Here is a 21,316-nt window from a genome sequence, read left to right as displayed (position 1 = left end):
GATGTGGGTTGCGAGCATGCACTAGGGGCAAAGAATGATCAATCGTGTTGTTGTGGACACTGGGTAATCTGACTAACGCGCACACACACACCTGCATGACCTCGCTGTGGTACTGTAGGCCTATTTGTTTTCACTTCTTGTTACCTGGTAAATAACCAACAAATTAGGTGAGGAAACAGTCCATGTTAGCCAAGCCCATCTTTTAAAATAAACAATTTATTTCAATCTAGTTGAGTAAAATGTACTGAAAAAAAATATAAAGGCAATATGTAAGGTGTTGGTCCCATGTTTCATGAGCTAAAATAAAAGATCCCAGAAATGTTCCATATGCACAAAAAGCTTATTTCTCTAAAATGTTGTGCACAAATTTGTTTACAGCCATGTTAGTGAGCATTTCTCCTTTGCCAAGATAATCCATCCACCTGACAGGTGTGGCACATCAAGAAGCTGATTAAACAGCATGATCATTACACAGGTGCACCTTGTACTGGGGACAATAAAAGGCCACTACAATGTGCAGTTTTGTCAAACAACACAATGACACAGATGTCTCAAGTTTTGAGGGAGCGTGCAATTGGCATGCTGACTGCAGGGATGTCCACCAGAGCTGTTGCCAGAGAATTGCTAATTTCTCTACCATAAGCCTCCTACAATGTCGTTTTAGAGAATTTAGCAGTACATCCAACCGGCCTCACAACTGCAGACCATGTGTAACCATGCCAGCCCAGGACCTCCACATCCAACTTCTTCACCTGCGGGATAGTCTCAGACCAGCCACCAGGACAGCTGATGAAACTGAGGAGCATTTATGTCTGTAATAAAGCCCTTTTGTGGGGAAAAACTTATTCTGATTGGCTGGGTCTGGCTCCCTAGTGTGTGGGACTATGCCCAAATATGTGAAATCCATAGATTAGGGTCTAATTAATTAATTTACAAGTAACTGATTTCCTTATTATGAACTGTAATTCAGAAAAATCGTTGAAATTCTTGCATGTTGCATTTATGTTTTTGTTCAATCAATATTGTAGCCTCCAAACTTCCAAACGTATTCCATTTAAGGATGATGGAGGCCACTGTGTTCTTGGGGACCTTCAATGCTGCAGAAATGTTTCTGTACCCTTCCCCAGATCTGTGCCTCGACACAATCCTGTCTCGGAGCTCTATGGCCAATTCCTTCGACCTCATGGCTTGGTTTTTGATCTGACATACAATGTCAACTATAGACAGGTGTGTGCCTTTCCAAATAATTTCCAATCAATTGAATTTACCACAGATGGACTCCAATCAAGTTGTTGAAACATCTCAAGGATGATCAATGGAAACAGGATGCACCTGAGTTCAATTTTACGTCTCAAAGCAAAGGGTCTGAATACTTATAAGGTATTTCTGTTAGAATTTTTTTATACATTTACAAACATTTCTTAAAACCTGTTTTCACCTGTTTTTTAAGTCTGTAACGTAACAAAATGTGGAAAAATAACATTTTACGAATGCACTGTAAATTTGGTTTCTGCATTTGATGTAAATCTGATTTCCAGGTCTCACTCATCAATTACATCACTCAGTTTAGAATGAACAAGGTTGACTTGACTATAATTCCACGGTAACAGAGTGACGCTGAGACTATTTAAAATGTTTTATCAATCAAAAACAATGATTGAAAAATGTAAGAAATCCTACAACTATGCACAAGGACTTCTAACAAAGTCCACTGAACATTTACAGTTGAAGTCGGAAGTTTACATACATTTAGGTTGGAGTCATTAAAACTCGTTTTTCAACCACTCCACAGATTTCTTGTTAATAAACTATAGTTTTGGCAAGTCGGTTAGGACATCTACTTTGTGCATGCCACAAGTAATGTTTCCAACAATTGTTTACAGACAGATTATTTCACTTATAATTCACTGTATCACAATTCCAGTGTGTCAGAAGTTTACATACACTAAGTTGACTGGGCCTTTAGACCTCAGAAAGAAAATTGTAGACCTCCACAAGTCTGGTTCATCTTTGGGAGCAATTTCCAAACGCCTGAAGGTACCACGTTCATCTGTACAAACAATAGTACGCAAGTATATTGTGTTTTTTGGACTTGGCGGTGATCTAACATCATCATATGTTGTGTTTTCGCTGTAAAACATGTTTTAAATCGGACACGATGGGTAGATTAACAAGATGTTTATCTTTCATTTGCTGTATTGGACTTGTTAATGTGTGAAAGTTACATATTTCAAAAAAATATTTTTGAATTACCCACGCTGCCTTTTCAGCGGAATGTTGTCAGGGGTTCCGCTAGCGGAACGTGTGTCCTAGAAAGGTTAAAGTAGTCACTGTGCATAGAGTTGTGTGGTTTGTTTAACATAGCAATCATTGGATTTTGTTTGACATACATTTTAAAGGGAAAAATCAGTCTCAGCATCTTGTTATCATGGAATTGACCCTATGGCAACAGTTTTGCTTAGGAATTCCTCATCTCAAAGCCTATACCATCTGACTTGATAGTGATACTCCAACTACTTGCCTGCTTCCCCTGTGTCATATATTGGATGGCTGTAGTTGGCTATTGCCCAACCAGGTGAACTATACATTCATTATTTACAGTTCATCAGGGGTCACTAAACGTTAGTCTGTTGTGCTCTCACTGTACAATCAGCATTTTAAAGCTACTGTGCATTGCCTTGTGAAAAAGCTTAGAAAGCTTTTTTATTATCTTTAGCGAGTTTAGTGACCCGATTTTTATTTAGCCGTAGTGATTGTTGGGAAACCCATTTGCTACTTGTTTAAGGCAGGCTTACACTGGGGATGTGGGCTAAAAAACAAAGACAGCCTACAGTACATGCCAGAAAAAGTGCAACTTTTGCTTGTTGAAAAAACTGGTACTTTCATACTTACATATTTTCTCACCACCAAGGTTAAGCTAAATTCAAACTGTAAAGGTCTCGCACCTCCAGGAAAACAAATGTATGGTGACCAATCAGCACACACGCCTCAACATCCGACTATGGGGTTAATTGAAAGATAAACATTTTTTAAAAGTACTTTGGCAGACCATGTCAGCTACCTCAGAGGTTATATTCAAATAACACGGTTTACTGAAAAACGAACATTACTTTGCACCTCAGTTGTGCATTGACTGGTGTGTTTGCTTTTAAAAATACAATGTTATCCTTATGTTTGATATCAAGTCACATCTTGTGCCATTTAATCTATGTTTGGGTAAAAACTATTTTGCCAAGAATAGATTCCTTACATTTTTGTTGACAGGTTGTAGGTTGGCATAAGGTTTTAAACTACGGCAGAAAAGCAGAGAAAATAGGTTGAGTCTGATGGGTCACACGGCTCCCGCCAAAACTACACTTCAAGCGTTGAATGTCTGTTTCTTTAATGTCCACCAGCTGTAGTTGAAACACCCCCACTGTAATCAATGAGGCACACTACATACACCAGCTGCAGAAGCAGCATGTCATGTTCCAGGCCACCTATATAGCAGTAGGGTTGCACAGGTTAGCAGATCGTTAAGTCATACTGATAGGGTTCTTGGAATGTTAAACAGATATTAAACTGAACGTTTATCAGACCTGTATCAGATCTCTGCAAGTTCCAAAATCTTAAAAATATAAATACAGAGTACCAGTCAAAAGTTTGGACACACCTACTCATTAATTTTTTTTTTTTTTTTTTTTTTTACTATTTTCTACATTGTAGAATAATAGTGAAGACATCACATTTATGAAATAACACATATGGAATCATGTAGTAACCAAAAAAGTGTTAAACAAATCAAAATATATTTTATATTTGAGATTCTTCAAAGTAGCCACCCTTTGCCTGACTAAGAGCAAACCAGATGGGATGGCGTATTGCTGCAGAATGCTGTGGTAGCCATGCTGGTTAAGTGTGCCTTGAATTCTAAATAAATCACTGACAGTGTCACCAGCAAAGCACTCCCACACCATCACACGTCCTCCTCCATGCTTCACGGTGGGAACCACACATGCAGAGATCATCCGTTCACCTACTCTGCATCTCACAAAGACATGGCGGTTGGAACCAAAAATCTCAAATTTGGACTCATCAGACCAAAGGACAGATTTACACCGGTCTAATGTCCATTGCTCGTGCTTCTTGGCCCAAGCAAGTCTCTTCTTCTTATTGATGTCCTTTAGTAGTGGTTTCTTTGCAGCAATTCGACCATGAAGGTCTGATTCAAGCAGTCTCCTCTGAACAGTTGATGTTGAGATGTGTCTGCTACTTGAATTCTGTGAAGCATTTATTTGTGCTGCAATTTCTGAGGCTGGTAACTCTAATGAACTTATCCTCTGCAGCAGAGGTAACTCTTGGTCTTTCTTTCCTGTGGCGGTCCTCATGAGAGCCAGTTTCATCATAGCGCTTGATGGTTTTTGGGACTGCACTTGAAGAAACTTTCAAAGTTCTTGAAATGTACAGCATTGACTGACCTTCATGTCTTGAAGTAATGATGGACTGTCATTTCTCTTTGCTTATTTGAGCTGTTCTTGCCATAATATGGACTTGGTCTTTTACCAAATAGGGCTATCTTCTGTATATCACCCCTACCTTGTCACAACACAACTGATTGGCTCAAACGCATTAAGAAGGAAAGAAATTCCACAAATTAACTTTTAACAAGGCACACTTGTTATTTGAAATGCATTCCAGGTGACTACCTCATGATGCTGGTTGAGAGAATGCCAAGAGTGTGCAAAGCTGTCATCAAGGCAAAGGGTGGCTACTTTGAAAAATCTCAAATATACAATTTATTTTGATTTGTTTAACACTTCTTTGGTTACTACATGATTCCGTGTGTGTTATTTCAGTTTTGATGTCTTCACTATTATTCTACAATATAGAAAATAGTAAAATAAAGAGAAACCCTTGAATGAGTAAGTGTGTCCAAACTTTTAACTGATACTGTATATACCAAATCCTACTGTTCAGCGTGCATCTCTATAATAGACTTTTGTGTAATTTAAATCATGTACGAAAACCTTTTCCAACATTTCTAAAAACTATACATGGATTAGGGCATAGCTATAATTCCTCATACAGTATACTGACCTATATAATGTGCAACGGGTAGTTGTTGCAAGTTGCTACAGTAGATCCCTGAGAAACAAAACAGGAGACAATGATATTTTGATCCAAAACAATTGCTAAACGGGAGAATCAATACTGACAAATGTGCAATTCACATATTCTAGAATAGTGACAATTGTCTCCTTTGTTCAACTAGTCAAAGTTGATGACCTTTGGATTGGCCACAACATTTGCACCATTGATTTATCTACCATAGCTCTCAGTTGGGCTGTCTTTGGGAGGGACTAGGAGAGATATGGGGAGACATTATACAAAATCTAGGTCCTGTGGTTAGTGAATCAGTTACGGTTGAGAGAGAGCTCAACCAAACATAAGGGACAGAGCTTTTTTTGTTGTTTAGCGCCCATCATGGGGGACCCCAAGATCTGGCTATTACTTCTTCTGAGCACCAATGTCTTTGCTCGTAAGTTTTATATTTTATTACTCTCTGATTTTCATAAGATAGTGAAAACCATTCATCATTTTCATTTTATTTAGTCAATATAGGAAGATACATAATTTAGTAATATATTAGGAAAATAATTATATTCTATACTACAATCAACTTTAATTAATGACATTCAATTATTTTGGATAGTTTGAAAAATATATGTCTAAAAATGTATGCTCAACTGCATGTCTGACATTTATGCATATTCAATGTAGCAAAGTATACTGAACAAAAATATAAAAACAACATGTCAAGTGTTGGTCCCATGTTTCATGAGCTGAAATAAAAGATCCCAGAAATTGTCCATACGCACAAAACGCATATTTCTCTAAAATGTTGTGCACAAATTTGTTTACATGCCTGTTAGTGAGCATTTCTCCTTTGCCAAGATAATCCATCCACCTGACAGGTGTGGCACATTAAAAAGCTTATTAAACAGCATGATCATTACGCAGGTGCGCCTTGTGATGGGGACAATAAAAGGCTGCTCTACAATGTGCAGGATTGTCACACAACACAATGACACAGATGTCTCAAGTTTTGAGGGAGCGTGCAATTGGCATGCTGACTGCAGGAATGTCCACCAGAGCTGTTGCTAGAGAATTAAATGTTAATGTCTCTACCATAAGCCTCCTCCAATGTCGTTTTAAAGAATTTGGCAGTACGTCCAACCGGCATCATGGCCCAGTGTTGCAAGATCTATACACAATTCCTGGAAGCTGAAAAATTTCCAGTTTTTCCATGGCCTGCATACTCACCAGACATGTCACCCATTGAGCAAGTTGGGGATGCTCTGGATCGACCTGATCGACATCGTGTTCCAGTATCCGCCAATATCCAGCAACTTCGCATAGCCATCGAAGAGGAGTGGGACAACATTCCACAGGCCACAATCAACAGCCTAATCAACTCTATGCGAAGGAGATGTGTCACACTACATGAGGCAAATGGTTGTCACACAGATGCATATCTGTATTCCCAGTCATGTGAAATCTGTAGATTAGTGCCTAATGAATTTATTTTAATTGACTGATTTCCTTATATGAACTGTAACTTGTTGCATTTATATTTTGTTCAGTATAAATAAATGCTACACCAATGTAAAAATTTTCACAAAAATTAGGACTCTTTTATTTTCTTTTTAGAGAAAGGCAGTGAGAATGCTGATGAACAGATGTCATCATGCCCATGTAAGTCTCTAAGGATTTACTTGAACTGTTAATCTTACATTCAGTAAATAAATGCTTTTAGATCGATGCCTGTCCTGGGTTTTGAGTTTTAGTGGAACTGGAGATAACAGAGATAACATGGCTGGATCTGAACTCTTGCGCCATGATGTTCATGATTAGTACAATTGATGTTATTCCCTAAGAGAATTTCCATTTACTCAGTAGAGGTCCAGAGTTCAAGTGGTGATGTGGAACTTCGACTGTGAACCCAGGATGTTGTGTAAAAAATATTGACTTAATTAAGGGAAACCCCTTTTTGTTTTTTTTATTCTTCATTTAAAAAAAGTATGTTTTGTTTTGCATTATGTAGAAGTACAGTACCAGTGAAAAGTTTGGACACACCTACTCATTCAAGCTTTTTAAAAAAAAATAACGATTTTCTACATTGTAGAATAATAGTGAAGACATCACAACTACGAAATAACACATATGGAATCATGTAGTAACCAAAAAAGTATTAAACAAATCAAAATATATTTGAGATTTGAGATTCTTAAAAGAAGCCACCCTTTGCCTTGATGACAGCTTTGAACAGCCTTGGCATTCTCTCAACCAGCATCACAAGGAATGCTTTTCCAACAGTCTTGAAGGAGTTCCCACATTTGCTGAGCACTTGTTGGCTGTTTTTCGTGGAGGCCAGGTCATCTAATGCAGCACTTCATCACTCTCCTCTCCTTACACAGCCTGGACGTGTGTTTTGGGTCATTGTCCTGTTGAAAAACAAAGGATAGTCCCACTAAGCACAAACCAGATGGGATGGTGTATCACTGCAGAATGCTGTGCTAGCCATGCTGGTTAAGTGTGCCTTGAATTCTAAATAAATCACAGACAGTGTCACCAGCAAGGCACCGCCACATTATCACACCTCCTCCATGCTTCACGGTGTGAACCACACATGCAGAGATCATCCGTTCACCTACTCTACGTCTCACAAAGACACGGCGGTTGGATCCAAAGATCTCAAATTTGGACTCATCTAACCAAAGGACATATTTACACCGGTCTAATGTCCATTGCTCGTGTTTCTTGGTCCAAGCAAGTCTATCTTATTATTGGTGTCCTTTAGTAGTGGTTTCTTTGCAGAAATTCGACCATGAAGGCCTGATTCACAAAGTGTCCTCTGAACAGTTGATGTTGAGAAGTGTCTGTTACTTGAACTCTGTGAAGCATTTATTTGGGCTGCAATTTCTGAGGCTGGTAAATCTAATGAACTTGTCCTCTGCAGCAGAGGTAACTCTGGGTCTTCCTTTCCCGTGGCGGTCCTCATGAGAGCCAATGCGCTTGATGGTTTTTGGGACTGCACTTGAAGAAACTTTCAAAGTTCTTGAAACTTTCCGCATTGACTGACCTTCATGTCTTGAAGTAATGATGGACTGTCATTTCTCTTTGCTTATTTGAGCTATTCTTTCCATAGTATGGACTTGGTCTTTTACCAAATAAGGCTATCTTCTGTATACCACCCCTACCTTATCATAACACAACTGATTGGCTCAAATGGATTAAGGAGGAAAGAAATTCCACAAATTAACTTTTAACAGGGCACACCTGTTAATTGAAATGCATTCCAGGCGACTACCTCATGATGCTGGTTGAGAGAATGACAGGAGTGTGTGAAGCTGTCATCAAGGCAAAGGGTGGCTACTTTGAAGAATCTCAAACATAAAATATATTTTGATTTGTTTAACACTTTCTTGGTTACTACATGATTACATATGTGTCATTTTATAGTTTTGATGTCTTCACTGTTATTTTATAGTGTAGAAAATAGTAAAATAAAGAAAAACCCTGGAATGTGTAGGTGAGTCCAAACTTTTGACTGGTACTGTACATCTAAAACGTAGCCAGTGGCTAGTAGCTAGTATATTAGAAGTATTGATATAAATTATATAATACTTGATATAATACTTGTACATTCAGTGACATTATTAAAATTGATTTGCCCATTATTTGTGATCTCCAGTGTCAGCAAGGTTTAAGACCTTTAAGAAATATGTGTACCAATACACAACAGAGAGCAAAAATGGTGTGACTGGTACATCCAAACTCAGGAATGGCCCCAAAGTCACATGTCAGGTAGGCCTATGTCTGTTTGTTTTTGTGGCTCCACTTTTTCTTGTTTCTCCTGGGAGCTCTTATCTTACTGACCCTCCCTCTCTCTGTTTGCTTGACCTCTCTTGTTATTATCCTCCTCATTTAGGTTGAACTCGAAGTCCCACAAGAATGCAGCTTCGTTCTTCACACAGCGAACTGTGCTCTCAGTGAGGTGTCCGTCATCGACCCTCAGGGAGAGCCTGTGTATAGACAGGCCGCAGGAGCTGATGCCTTCCAGTCTGCTATGGAGAAGTCAGTGGAAACATTTACCATAAAGATAAAACATGTATTGTCAATTTAGATGATTTGAACATAAAATGTTTTCCATCACTTTCCCAATTTTTTTTAACCATTTCAATCATTTTTCACTTGTAAAATGAATAACACTATTTATTAGTCTATTATTATTAGTCCTATGAATTTGACAATGTTGACTTATTGTCTGGTGTACCGTGTGTATTCAGGAACCCTCTGAAAATCACGTGGGAGCCGGTTGTCGGGATACGCCTCTACCCAGAGCCAGATGAGCCTGTCAACATCCTGAACATCAAGAGGGGCATCATCTCCGCACTCAACGTCCCTGTCATGGAGGAGAGCAACAACATTATGGTAGGTCAGGTGTTTCTTAGAAGTGCACTATTGCACTGAGGGAAAGTGAGGGAAATATTGATGTATATTTCTCCCCTTTCCTCATTAGAACACTGTGCATGGCCTGTGCAAGACTGACTACACGGTCAACTCCAGGAAGGACATTGATACAGATGTGACCCTCACCAGAGATCTGTCTCAGTGTGATCAGTTCCGCAGAATGAAGCTCCCCAGCAGCCCGCTGGCCCTCCTCCCAAGCCTGGTGAGACCTGACTTCCAAAACATTAAACCTGTACAACTTCACTGTGTTGGAAATGTTGTGGGTTCGATTCCCTCTGCGTCCACCCATACAGATATAGGATCTTAATTTGACCAGGTTCACACAGTCTAAAAATAATCCTACAGCAACAGGAAATGTGAAATATTGTGTGGATTATAATGAATGGACATTTTTGTAGGGGTTGATACAAAAGTGAAAATTACAAACTTTAGAAGCCTTTTTAACCTTGAATACACTACAAATTTCCTGCAACAACAGGGTGATCAAATTAAAATCGTACCCCTGTACAAAACTGTTTGCTCTCAAAGTGACTGCTAAAAGTGACATATAATATGATATTATATGATGTCATGTTATGTTAGAGCAATTATAGTCTATAAAATATCTGACATTTCAAGGAAGTCCTGAACAAACCATACAGCCATTTTGATAGATATGTGTCTTTTCTTATAACTTCAAAAGTGAGATTTTCAGGATATTTAAAAAAGGTAATAATGTCATCATATGGCTATCACTCTTTCTTCAGAATGGTCCTTTGTCCAAGCTCATCAGTAGTACTCAGGACTGCAACTATCAGTTTGACAACAGGAGAAAGCATATGACCAATGCTGTGTGCACAGAAAAGCACATCTTCCTGCCCTTCTCACATGAGTAAGTCACCGACAAACATTTATGTGTATGTGCTAGGGTGCAAATGTGTGCAAATGTGCGTGTGTGTGCTAGGGACACACTCACTCACTCATGATTTCCCACCCAAACCCATTCTCGTTTCCCGAGATAAATAATGGCATGATCAATCAACACTCAGTGTGTGTGTGTGTGTGTGTGTGTGTGTGTGTGTGTGTGTGTGTGTGTGTGTGTGTGTGTGTGTGTGTGTGTGTGTGTGTGTGCTGTTGTAGCCTACTGTGGGCCTATTACGCAAAGTCGCCATTAATTCAAAGCGCTACGTGTGACGGGTTCTTCTACCATGCCATTGCAAACATCAAGTAGGCCTACATTCTACATCAGATCAGCACTAAAAAAAGATGGCCATAGCCTACCCTCCCCAAGATTCCACCAACATATCACAACTGGTGAGAGAATATGCAGAGAATGAGAAGGGCATATTAGCCTAGATGCAGAAATACAAACTATGCACGTGCAACATATCAACTCTCTGGCTTCATTCATACATTAGTCCAGTCATCACAATGCTAGCAGCTTACCCATATTTACTCAAAATGAAGTCCCCAATAGAAAACATCCCTTACACACTAAGAAAAGAGTGTTCCTCAAGGGTTCTTTGAAAAGGGTGAGGGTTCTGTGTGGAACTATAATGACTCAAAGAACCCTTTGAGCCCTTCAATGGTTCTTTGCGGTTCACAGTGGTGGTTTGCTCACAGTTCTTTTTGTGCAACAGTGAGTGAGTGTCATTCCAGTTTATCTAATCTGTTGTGCTATGCCATTACATGTTAAATGTGATTATGTCCAGTGATGGTGTCTTGTGAAAGACTCATATATGGCCTTGCGTCAATTGAGAACTGATGTCTACATCAGTGGTTCTCAAACCTCTCCTCAGGGACCCCCAGCCATTCCAGAGCTAGCACACCTGATTCAACTTGTCAATTAACACAACAATAAAAACTATGGAATTTTAACCATACTTTAACCATGTAATTTGAGGGCTGAGGGGATAGGGTGTATATTTTAAGTGTTTGGACCGCAGCCATAGACTGTTCTCTCTGCTACCGCACTTAACACTTATTTTTCTTAAAACTGCATTGTTGGTTAAGGGCTTGTAAGTAAGCATTTCACTGTAAGGTCTACACCTGTTGTATTCGGCGCATGTGACAAATAACATTTGATTTGATAAAGAACAATTGAAAAGGGTTCTGTACAGCGGCAAAAATGGATGTAACAACAGCGGAATTCTTTTTGGTGATATATATAACCTTTTTTAATAGTTATTTAAAGGGAATAGGTTCTCTATAGCACCATCACGGTTACATTTAGAACTGTATGAGCATGGTTCTTTATAGAAGATTCAAAAAGGGTTCAATATAGCACCAAAAAGGATATGCTATCTTTACAAGCCAAATAACCCTTATTTGGCACTATATAGAAAAATGTATTTTTAGTGTGACAGCTACTTGCATGGTTTCTGTAAATATAATTGCTTACTAAGTGTGCAGGCTACACGCGACCTCTCGTGTCTCGTGTCTCTCGACCGACCTCTCCGGCCGAGATGTCCTTGTCCCATCACGCTCTAGCGACTCCTTTCCTTGTGGCGGGCCGGACACATGCACGCTGACTTCAAATGCTAGTTGTACGGCGTTTCCTCCAACACATTGGTGCGGCTGGCTTCCAGGTTAAGTGAGCAGTATGTCAAGAAGCAGTGCGGCTTGGCAGGGTCATGTTTCATGGACACATGGTTCTCGACCTTCGCCTCTCCCGATTCCATAGGGGAGTTGCAGCAATGGGACTAGACTGTAATTACAAATTGGGGAGTAAAAGGGGTAAAAAGTTTTTAAAAAACAACTAGGCTACATCAACGAAATAGTGTGGTGACTTTGAGAGAACTTTGAGTTGATTAAATTGCAACAAACAAATTCAACAAGAAAACGTTAAATTCCTGTGTATATTTCTCCATTTACAGTGGTATAATCATGTCAGTATGGCTGATATTATATGTTTTAAATGGCACTTCCGATTTGAACGGGAATACCTGAATCCCGGTCATTTCTTGCAATTTTCTCTGGAAAATATTCAACCCTAGATTTTGCGTGTTACAAAAATATTTGAATTGATTTCAGTAAAGCCAATTTTTACCCATCTGCAGGAATAGTGGAATCTCATCTGTGGTGACACAGAGCCTGACCTTGAAAGACTCAGCAAAGATCAACAACAGAGTCTTTGGTAAGGAACATGAAGGCATGTACTGTACTATCAGGAAAAGTGTGAGTGTTGTGTTTGTTGCGATCTGTGATGGCTCTTACTAAAAATATCCCCTGCATAGCATTGTGTTAACAATTACATACTGATACCATGAAAGCTGATGTCAGTTTATTACATTAAATTCAGCTCATTTGGCTTGGGTCATAACCTTGTCGTTTGGCCATTATATGTCAAGTAAAGTGTCAATTATTAAGCAGTTAACATGAGTTGAAGGGAACTTCTTGAAGGGTTTTCCATACCTGTTCTTTTCTCCCTGTACATTGACGTAGAGGTTGAAACCAGCCGCATTCAACCCCTTCGCATGGAGTACCCAGAAGACAAGGCTCCTACTCAGACCAAAGAAGCTGTGCTGAGCACGCTGCGAGACCTCAGCGGTCTGTCGGGCACTGACCAGGGCCAGAGGAGGCCAGGTCTCTTCCAGAAACTGGTCTCCGAGATCCGTGCCCTTAAGAACGAGACACTGAGCCCGGCTGTGGAAGAGATGTTGGCGGAGGGTGGTATGCTGACCTGGCAGGCCCTGGCCCAGTGTGGAACACCAGAGTGCACCAGTGCCATCCTCCAAGTCATCAGGACGATGGACAGCACCGCTGTGGAGGGGGACGCCTTTGTGTACGCCCTTAGCCTCCAGTCGAGCCCTGATTCCCACCGGGTCAGAGATATGCTCAGTGTGGCCCAACACAGGCAGAGCAAAGCCATTATGTACGCACTGGCAAACACAGTCAGTAAGTAAGTGAAATTACACTCTTTACTATTTTTACTCTACCTCAAAATAACTGAAATCATCGATATCTCATCAATTGCCTTTTTTTTGGGAGGGGGAAATATGGTTGAAGTTTATTTGACTGTAACCATAACAGCTTTGTAACTTTTTAGATTTTTTTATTCAATTAATTGTTGAAGTTAACCACCATAGGGCAATAATTACCATCACAAGGGTAATGGGTTGCAAAACTTTCAATAAATTCTCTGGTTTTCCCGAAATCCTGGTTGGAGAATTACGGATTTCCTGCATAATGCTTATACTCCTCCAACCGGGATTTCAAGACAACCATGGAATTTATTGAAAGTGCCCAGAATTTTGCAACCCTAATCACAACACAATTCAGCACTAGTGTTAACATATTCCCAACACTCATCTGCAGGTTCCACCCAGGACATCCCACCGCTGAGGTCAAAGATGTGAAAGAGTTCATGTATACCATGTTGGGAGACTGCTCAGGGAATGAGGATATGACTTTCCTGACACTAAGGGTATACAACCGCTTATACGCAATATTAAAAGTATTGTTTTAAGTATTGTGTTGTTGTATACCTAACATACAGATACAGCTAGTCAGTATTGCACCTTGCAACTGAATTTTTTCACAACCATATTCCAGGTTGTAGGTGTTATGGGTAAAGCAATGAAATCTACCGGTGATGTCGGTCTGGGCTTGAAGAAGTCCCTCATGAACTGTGTGCAGAAGGGGGCTTCTCTATCTGTCCAGAAGGCAGCAATTCAGGCCTTCAGACTCATGGACATCGACCAGGAGGTGATTCAATGCCCACCACCATACCCACCACCTAAACCTACTCAATAAATTCTCAACGTTCTTCTTTGAGTTCTCTTCAGTTATATACTTTTATTACTTAGTCCACTGTTCATAATCTAATCAATAACAATCTGTAAGCTAAAAGGTTTGTGCTGTGAATGACAGGTCAGAGAAAGTCTCTTGGGGGTGTACCAGGATGCTGAGAACCCCGTCCAGAAACGTGTGGCAGCTTATCTGATGCTTATGAAGAGTCCTGACGATGCGCTCCTTAGCAAGGTGATCACCACGCTGAATGACGAGCAGGACCCACAGGTCAGGAGCTTTGTGGCCTCCCACCTTGACAACATCCGGCACTCTGATGATCCCAAAACGCAGCAGTAAGTGACTGTTTTCTGTATGATATGTTCAGTCACTCCCTATTCGTTTATATACGTAGTTTACAAGGTTAACTTAATATGTGTGATCACAGTGGTAGAAGGTGTTGTTGTTTTCTGCATCTCCTACTGTATATGTTTTTGACACCTGTGTAAGAAAATCATCTTCATTTAGTTATATTTTTCATCTGTCTGTCCAGCTACAAAATCCTGGGCATGATTGTGTTCAATAGAATCACAGCAACAAAATAATACCCTTTATTTTCCCAATCCCCATAATCACTTGTGCAACACAAACAAGTTGTGGGTTCTGAAAAGCGCTCTTTCTCTTTTCCTCAAGAATAAGACAGTATATCGAGGAGGCATTGCAAGACCATCAGCATCCTGCTAACCCCTTCACCACAATGTCCCGCAACTACAAAATGGACACTGCCATGGGCTCCATAAAGGGCAACATGATCTTTGATTCCACTGACTCCCTGCCAAAGGAAGTCCTGCTGGAGACCACCCTCAAAGCCTTTGGGTACAACAGTGACATGTTAGAGGTAATGTTTGAAAATACTTTAGAAACTTATTTGGTAAATATGATACAAAAAGTATATTTATCTAATAAATTAAACATTTTATTTAAATGCATATTATTTCAAAGAATAATTGCATCTCCATTGGTGTGATTACATTGATATCTTGTCTCCCCTTTATGTGTTTTTTAAGTTTTATAACGTATTCTCACTTATTTTTTTAAGGTTGGTATTGAAGGTAATGGATTTGAACCGAGACTTGAGGCCCTTTTTGGAGAGCAGGGTTTCTTCCCTGACTCGGTCTCCAAGGCCATGTACTGGGCGGGTCACAAGATGCCAGACTCGGTCCAGCAGGTGCTGGAGAACTGGATCCCCCCCTTGAGGAGTGAGAGAAGGAAAAGACAGGTAAAAGTGTTTGATTTTATGTATTGAAGTTCCAGGAATAGTTTTTTGGTTTGGCTTTTTAAGGACATGTTTAATCCTCCATACCTTACAGGCCCCACAGGACCTCATGAAAGACATTGGACAGAACTTCCAAAAGCTTGTCAGGGAACTTCGCTCTCAAGACTCCCCTGAGGCTATGGCATACCTAAGGATTCTTGAAAATGAAGTTGGATACATCAAGTCTAGTGAGATGGAACACATGGCCCAGAGCCTAGCCACGTACTCTGAGGTGTTCTTCAAGATCATGCCTCTTAAGGTAAATTATGGTTGACTGAACAGGTCATTCTGGAAGAAAAAGCACATACAATCCCATAGAAAAATTGTGCCTTTGTTTTTGGTATGTGAACTAAGTGCGAACTAGATAACTCAACATAACAGGAAATTACAAACAGAGCTAACCCACTAGACACGGACAGTTGAATCAACATTGTTTCCACATCATTTCAATGAAAGTACACTGAACAAAAATATAAACGCAACATGTAAAGTGTTGATCCAATGATTCATGAGCTAAAATAAAGGATTGCAGAAATTTTCCATAAGCACAGAAAGCTTTTCTCTCTCAAATATTGTGCACACATTTGTTTACATCCCTGTTAGTGAGCATTTCTCCTTTGCCAAGATAATCCATCCACCTGACAGGTGTGGCATATCAAGAAGCTGATTAAACAGCGCAATCATTACACAGATCTTGTGCTGTGGACAATAAAAAGCCACTCTAAAATGTTTCATTTAGTCACACAACATAATGCCATAGTTTTGAGGGAGCGTTCAATTGGCATGCTGACTGCAGGACTGTGCACCAGAGCTGTTGCCAAATAATTTAATGTTCATTTCTCTACCATAAGCCGCCTCCAACGTTGTTTTAGAGAATTTGGCAGTACGTCCAACCGGCCTCACAACTGCAGACCACGTGTAACCTCGCCAGCCCAGGACCTCCACATCGGGCTTCTTGACCTGTGGGATCGTTTAATACCAGCCACCAGGACAGCTGATAAAACTGTGGGTTTGCACAACCGAAGAATTTCTGCACAAACTCTCAGAAACCATTTCAGGGAAGCTCATCTGGGTGCTCGTCGTCCTCACGAGGGTGTTGACCTGACTGTAGTTCAGCCTCATAACCGACTTCAGTGGGCAAATGCTCACCTTCGATGGCCACTGGCACGTTGGAATCCCAGGTTTGAACTGTACCAGGCAGATGGCAGACAGCGTGCATGGCATCGTGTGGGCAAGCGGTTTGCTGATGTCAAAGTTGTGACCAGAGTGCCTCATGGTGGTGGTGGTGCAGGATTAAGCTACGGACAATGAACACAATTGCATTTTATCAATGGCAATTTGAATGCACAGAGATACCATGACGAGATCCTGAGGCCCATTGTCGTGCCATTCATCCGCCGCCATCACCTAATGTTTCAGCATGATAATGCACAGCTCCATGTCGCAAGGATCTGTACACAATTCCTGGATGCTGAAAATGTCCCAGTTCTTCCATGTACTCACCAGACATGACACCTATTGAGCATGTTTTATGTTTGGGATGCTCTGAATGGACGTGTACGACAACGTGTTCCAGTTCCCACCAATATCCAGCAACTTCGCAAAGACATTGAAGAGGAGTGGGACAACATTCCACGGCCACAATCAACAGCCTGATCAACTCTATTCAAAGGAGATGTGTCATGCTGCATGATGGTGGTCACACCAGATACTGACTGGTTTTCTGATCCATGCCCCTGCTTTTTTTTAAGGTATCTGTGACCAACTGATGCATATCTGTATTCTCAGTCATGGGAAATCCATACATTAGGGCCTAATGAATTAATTTAAATTGACTGATTTCCATATATGAACTGTAACTCAGTAAAATCGTAGAAATTGTTGCATGTTGCATTTGTATTTTCATTCAGTGTACGTAGAACCATCGTGGAATAGACGTTGAATTGACGTGATTTCAATTATCTCCATACACTGATTGAGTTAAAGTGAACTTACCCACACCAAAAGCAGCGGCGGTCGGTGATGTTTAAGATGAGGGAGGACGATTTTTTTTGTTATGAGCATACCTTATTTCTATTACAGCATATTGGATGACTGTCATTCATATTCCATTCACCCAGCTCAATGTAACGTCAATAGGTTTAGGCTACTACATGATACTCTAATTTTCCCTATACCTATCATGAGGTTACTACGACTTAGCCTATGAATGAAAGTTTACAACTGCGTTCAAAATTAGAGTAATCAAGGTGACAGACTAACACATTCAATACCGCCTTTCACACTCTTGCCTGCATCTAGATGATCTAGGGTGTAATCATTAGTCCAACAGTTGCAAACGAGAGTTTCTATTGGATAAATTCAGGTATGTTTATCCCCGTTTCATTCCTTTGCCTTTTCAACAGAATCAACAGAATGAATATACTCTCGATCACACGCAAACACAACTCACTTTCATAGCAGCCACATAGAAACAGCATGATCATTTTGCTCATTTTACAATTCCTTCTCGCATCTACACGTTCCCCTCCTCTCACCTTTTCCCTTCGCTTGTGGACTTCAGTGCACAACACATCAGCTGTCTGTGACCAGGCAAAAAACCTTTCCAAGCCAAACCTTCATATCATAACCGCTAACCGCTACACACAGCTTACATCATTGTCACCATATTAGCTAATGTCATAGCTAGTCAACATACCTACTAGAACTAACGCGTTAGTAAACCCTCTACAATCATGCAGTACAGTGTACAGTCAGCAAGCAGTTTAGCACTTACACCGGCAGGCCTCGATGGCAATGAATTAATAAATCCAAAATCTTACCTTGACTTGGAAGAGTTCCAGTGTTGGATAGCCATAGCCAGCTAGCTAACATAGCATCCCTCTCTGTTTGAGCCGGCTGTTTGAGTAGGCTAAACTAGCTAGATGTATTCGCTAGCTAAGTAAAAATGCAAGTGAAAAAAATACAACTAAATATAGATATCTCTCTCTCTCTCTCTCTCTCGCTCGCTTCTCCTTCATTTTTAAAGAAATGAATTTGTTCAAAACTGTTCAACTATTGTCTTTCTTTCTCTTTGAGTCAACTACTCACCACATTGTATGCACTGCAGTGCTAGTTAGCTGTAGCTTATGCTTTCAGTAGTAGATTGAGTCTCTGATCCTTTGATTGGGTGGACAACATGTCAATTCATGCTGCATGAGCCCTGATAGGATGGAGGACATCCTCGGAAAGTTGTCATAATACTGTGCAAGTCTATGGAAGGGGCTTAGAACCATGAGCCTCCTAGAGGAGGACGAAAACTAGCTGTCCTCCGGCTACACCATGGTACTACCCTACAGTAGGCTGTTGAGGCTACTGTAGACCTTCATTGCAAAACAGTCTGTTTTAATAAATTATATGGTGACGTGAATATGTTTAGTATAGTTTCATCTAAAAAGGATAACTTTTTTAATGTTTCACTATTTTAATTTTTATGAAATTCACTGAGGAGAATGTTCCTCCCCTTCCTCTTTTGAGGAGCCTCCACTGACCCAAATTCCTTTTGTTTCAATGAACCTTATTCTCTTTATTTTTGCACAGGTCATGCAGTCTCTAATGTCGAGCACTGACAACGAGCTTTATGCCCACTATATCTTCCTGGATGAGAGCTTTTCTCTGCCCTCCGCATCTGGCTTACCCCTGAAATTCTCCTTGTCTGGTGTCTTTGCCCCTGGAGCCAAGGGAGGTCTGAGCTTCTCCCCTGGCATGGTACGCTGCCTGCTCTTTTGTTTCTATTCAATTAAATGTATATGCGTTATGGAACACTTTGAATGTATTTCAACCCTATTTGAACAAATGATATGATTCATTTAGGATCCTAGGTTATTTTTAAGTGTGAATTATGCCTTTCTTACCTGTAGCAGCAGCTGTCTTTCATGCCATCTGTCGGTGTGGAGTTTATTACGCAAATGGGCATCCAAATTCCTGAGTTTGTGGTGGCTGGCATTGAGATGCACACCAACATGTACCATGAGAGTTCCCTGAACGCCAAAGTTACCATTAGCAGAAATGAGATCAAACTCTCCATCCCTGCACCCAAGGGAACCACTCAGCTATTCAGTGTCAGGTGGGAATTACTCCAACTTCTACTTAAAATACGTCTACTTAAAATAATTGTTTTTATATATAAGTGGAACGTTAAGGGTAACTCACATACTGTTGTCAGTGTGAATCGCAGTATAGACTTAAGAATCCAGTTGTATCAAATGCCATCATCTTTTAACATAGAAAAACTTTACATAAATCAGCCTCAACTGGAATCAGCATTACTATGTAAAAAGTAATATTAAAGATTTTGTCATTATTTTCCTGCATCTCTTCAAAATCCAGCAACAAGGTGATGTCAGTGTCCTCCACCCAGACTAAGATGGTGCCGTCGATAGGGGAGGGTATGACAGACTCCACTGAATGCCAGCCCCTGTTTACTGGTATGAATATCTGCACAACACTGCGTTACACCAATGCAAGCTCAACAGATGATGCTCCGTACTACCCCCTTACAGGGGAGAGCAGGTGAGAGTTGAGTCCATCGCCAGGATTTCCAAACACATTTGATTTCAACTGCATCACTTTATTGATTCAAAGGATAATCTTTAAGAGACACATGTCTATCAATTCATTAGGCTTGCTGTGGAGATCCAACCAACAGAGGAGGTAACAGAATACACTGCTGCCATTACTTCTGAAACTCTCAGAGAGGGTAAGGAGGGACGCCAGAAAGTGGACTCTCTGAAGCTAACCCTGAGGGCGTCAGGTATGTGTCCAATTTTTTTTTTTAAATAACAAATTAAGACTGGCAAATTATATAGCTACCCCAATAGAATGTACATAAAATGAATTGAGGCACATCTGTCCTCTTCATATTAGGTTCTGAGCCCACAGAGGCGACCGCAACACTGAAGTACAACCGGAACAAGAACACTCTGACCACTGAAGTCCATGTCCCTGATTATGACATTGAGGCAGGGATTAAGCTGGCAGTCACAGACAGCAATGTGAAAGGGAAGAAGATACGTGGCATCACCTTAGATGTGACCAACCACAATATTCCACAGTTGTCTCTAGTTGGTCGTGCCAGGTATAAGAAAACCCAGAATTATATTTTTACCTTTTTGGCAAGGTTGGTAATACTGTAACTAACATAACTTTCTTTGAATGTTTATTAACTTAGACTTGAGTCTATGGAAAATGGAATGCTGCAAGTCCAGATGACCATCCCGGCCCTGAGTTCAGATGCCTCTGCTACTGCAACCCTGAAGAACACCGATGGTCTAGTCATGCAATTAGAGACAGCAGTCAATATTCCAGAGACTTCCTCCGTGCAAACAGTCATTGTGAGATATGGTAAGTGTCATACAGCTTTTTCTCTGTACTGTGTGACCTGACAAAGGCAATAGCTAAATGTAACTACAAACAGAAATGCTTCAAGTCTTACATGTGGTTTTCCCATACAGATGACAACAAGTTTGAGATGGAGATGAAGTCTGACCTGAACTCTGAGATCCCAAAACTCATCCCAAACACAGAAGATTACCAGAGGGAGCTACAAAAGCTAATTGATGACATACTAGATCAGAAGGTGGCTAAGACTGATATGAAAGTGCGGCACATTGTTACCAAAGCCATTGAGGTATGAGTTATGTTTTTAAAATACAGTGAGCTCCAAAGTAATGGGAATAATCACTTCTATATTAATAAGGATACTACCATGATTACAGCTAGTCCCGGATGAATTGTGAATAA

At 40.4% G+C, this 21,316-nt stretch overlaps 1 protein-coding gene across 1 annotated transcript in view; it reads left to right on the top strand.

Annotated features, from left to right (window-relative positions):
• Nucleotides 1–21,316, top strand: part of apoba (apolipoprotein Ba) — a 43,862-nt gene that overhangs the window by 2,667 nt on the left and 19,879 nt on the right. The window contains exons 2-23 of the mRNA XM_038967303.1: nucleotides 5,390–5,518; nucleotides 6,691–6,735; nucleotides 8,735–8,847; nucleotides 8,972–9,117; nucleotides 9,330–9,474; nucleotides 9,563–9,715; nucleotides 10,260–10,384; nucleotides 12,552–12,628; nucleotides 12,937–13,393; nucleotides 13,810–13,918; nucleotides 14,047–14,199; nucleotides 14,365–14,576; nucleotides 14,914–15,118; nucleotides 15,320–15,499; nucleotides 15,591–15,794; nucleotides 19,115–19,282; nucleotides 19,435–19,640; nucleotides 19,904–20,086; nucleotides 20,197–20,327; nucleotides 20,441–20,651; nucleotides 20,745–20,917; nucleotides 21,028–21,203. Of these exons, the coding sequence (XP_038823231.1) occupies nucleotides 5,390–5,518; nucleotides 6,691–6,735; nucleotides 8,735–8,847; nucleotides 8,972–9,117; nucleotides 9,330–9,474; nucleotides 9,563–9,715; nucleotides 10,260–10,384; nucleotides 12,552–12,628; nucleotides 12,937–13,393; nucleotides 13,810–13,918; nucleotides 14,047–14,199; nucleotides 14,365–14,576; nucleotides 14,914–15,118; nucleotides 15,320–15,499; nucleotides 15,591–15,794; nucleotides 19,115–19,282; nucleotides 19,435–19,640; nucleotides 19,904–20,086; nucleotides 20,197–20,327; nucleotides 20,441–20,651; nucleotides 20,745–20,917; nucleotides 21,028–21,203 (3,701 nt within the window). The remainder of the gene's footprint in view (nucleotides 1–5,389; nucleotides 5,519–6,690; nucleotides 6,736–8,734; nucleotides 8,848–8,971; nucleotides 9,118–9,329; nucleotides 9,475–9,562; nucleotides 9,716–10,259; nucleotides 10,385–12,551; nucleotides 12,629–12,936; nucleotides 13,394–13,809; nucleotides 13,919–14,046; nucleotides 14,200–14,364; nucleotides 14,577–14,913; nucleotides 15,119–15,319; nucleotides 15,500–15,590; nucleotides 15,795–19,114; nucleotides 19,283–19,434; nucleotides 19,641–19,903; nucleotides 20,087–20,196; nucleotides 20,328–20,440; nucleotides 20,652–20,744; nucleotides 20,918–21,027; nucleotides 21,204–21,316) is intronic.

This window comes from Salvelinus namaycush, chromosome 28, assembly GCF_016432855.1.
Source record: "Salvelinus namaycush isolate Seneca chromosome 28, SaNama_1.0, whole genome shotgun sequence".
Taxonomy (NCBI): Eukaryota; Metazoa; Chordata; class Actinopteri; order Salmoniformes; family Salmonidae; genus Salvelinus; species Salvelinus namaycush.
This window is presented reverse-complemented; position numbering and strand designations above follow the sequence as displayed.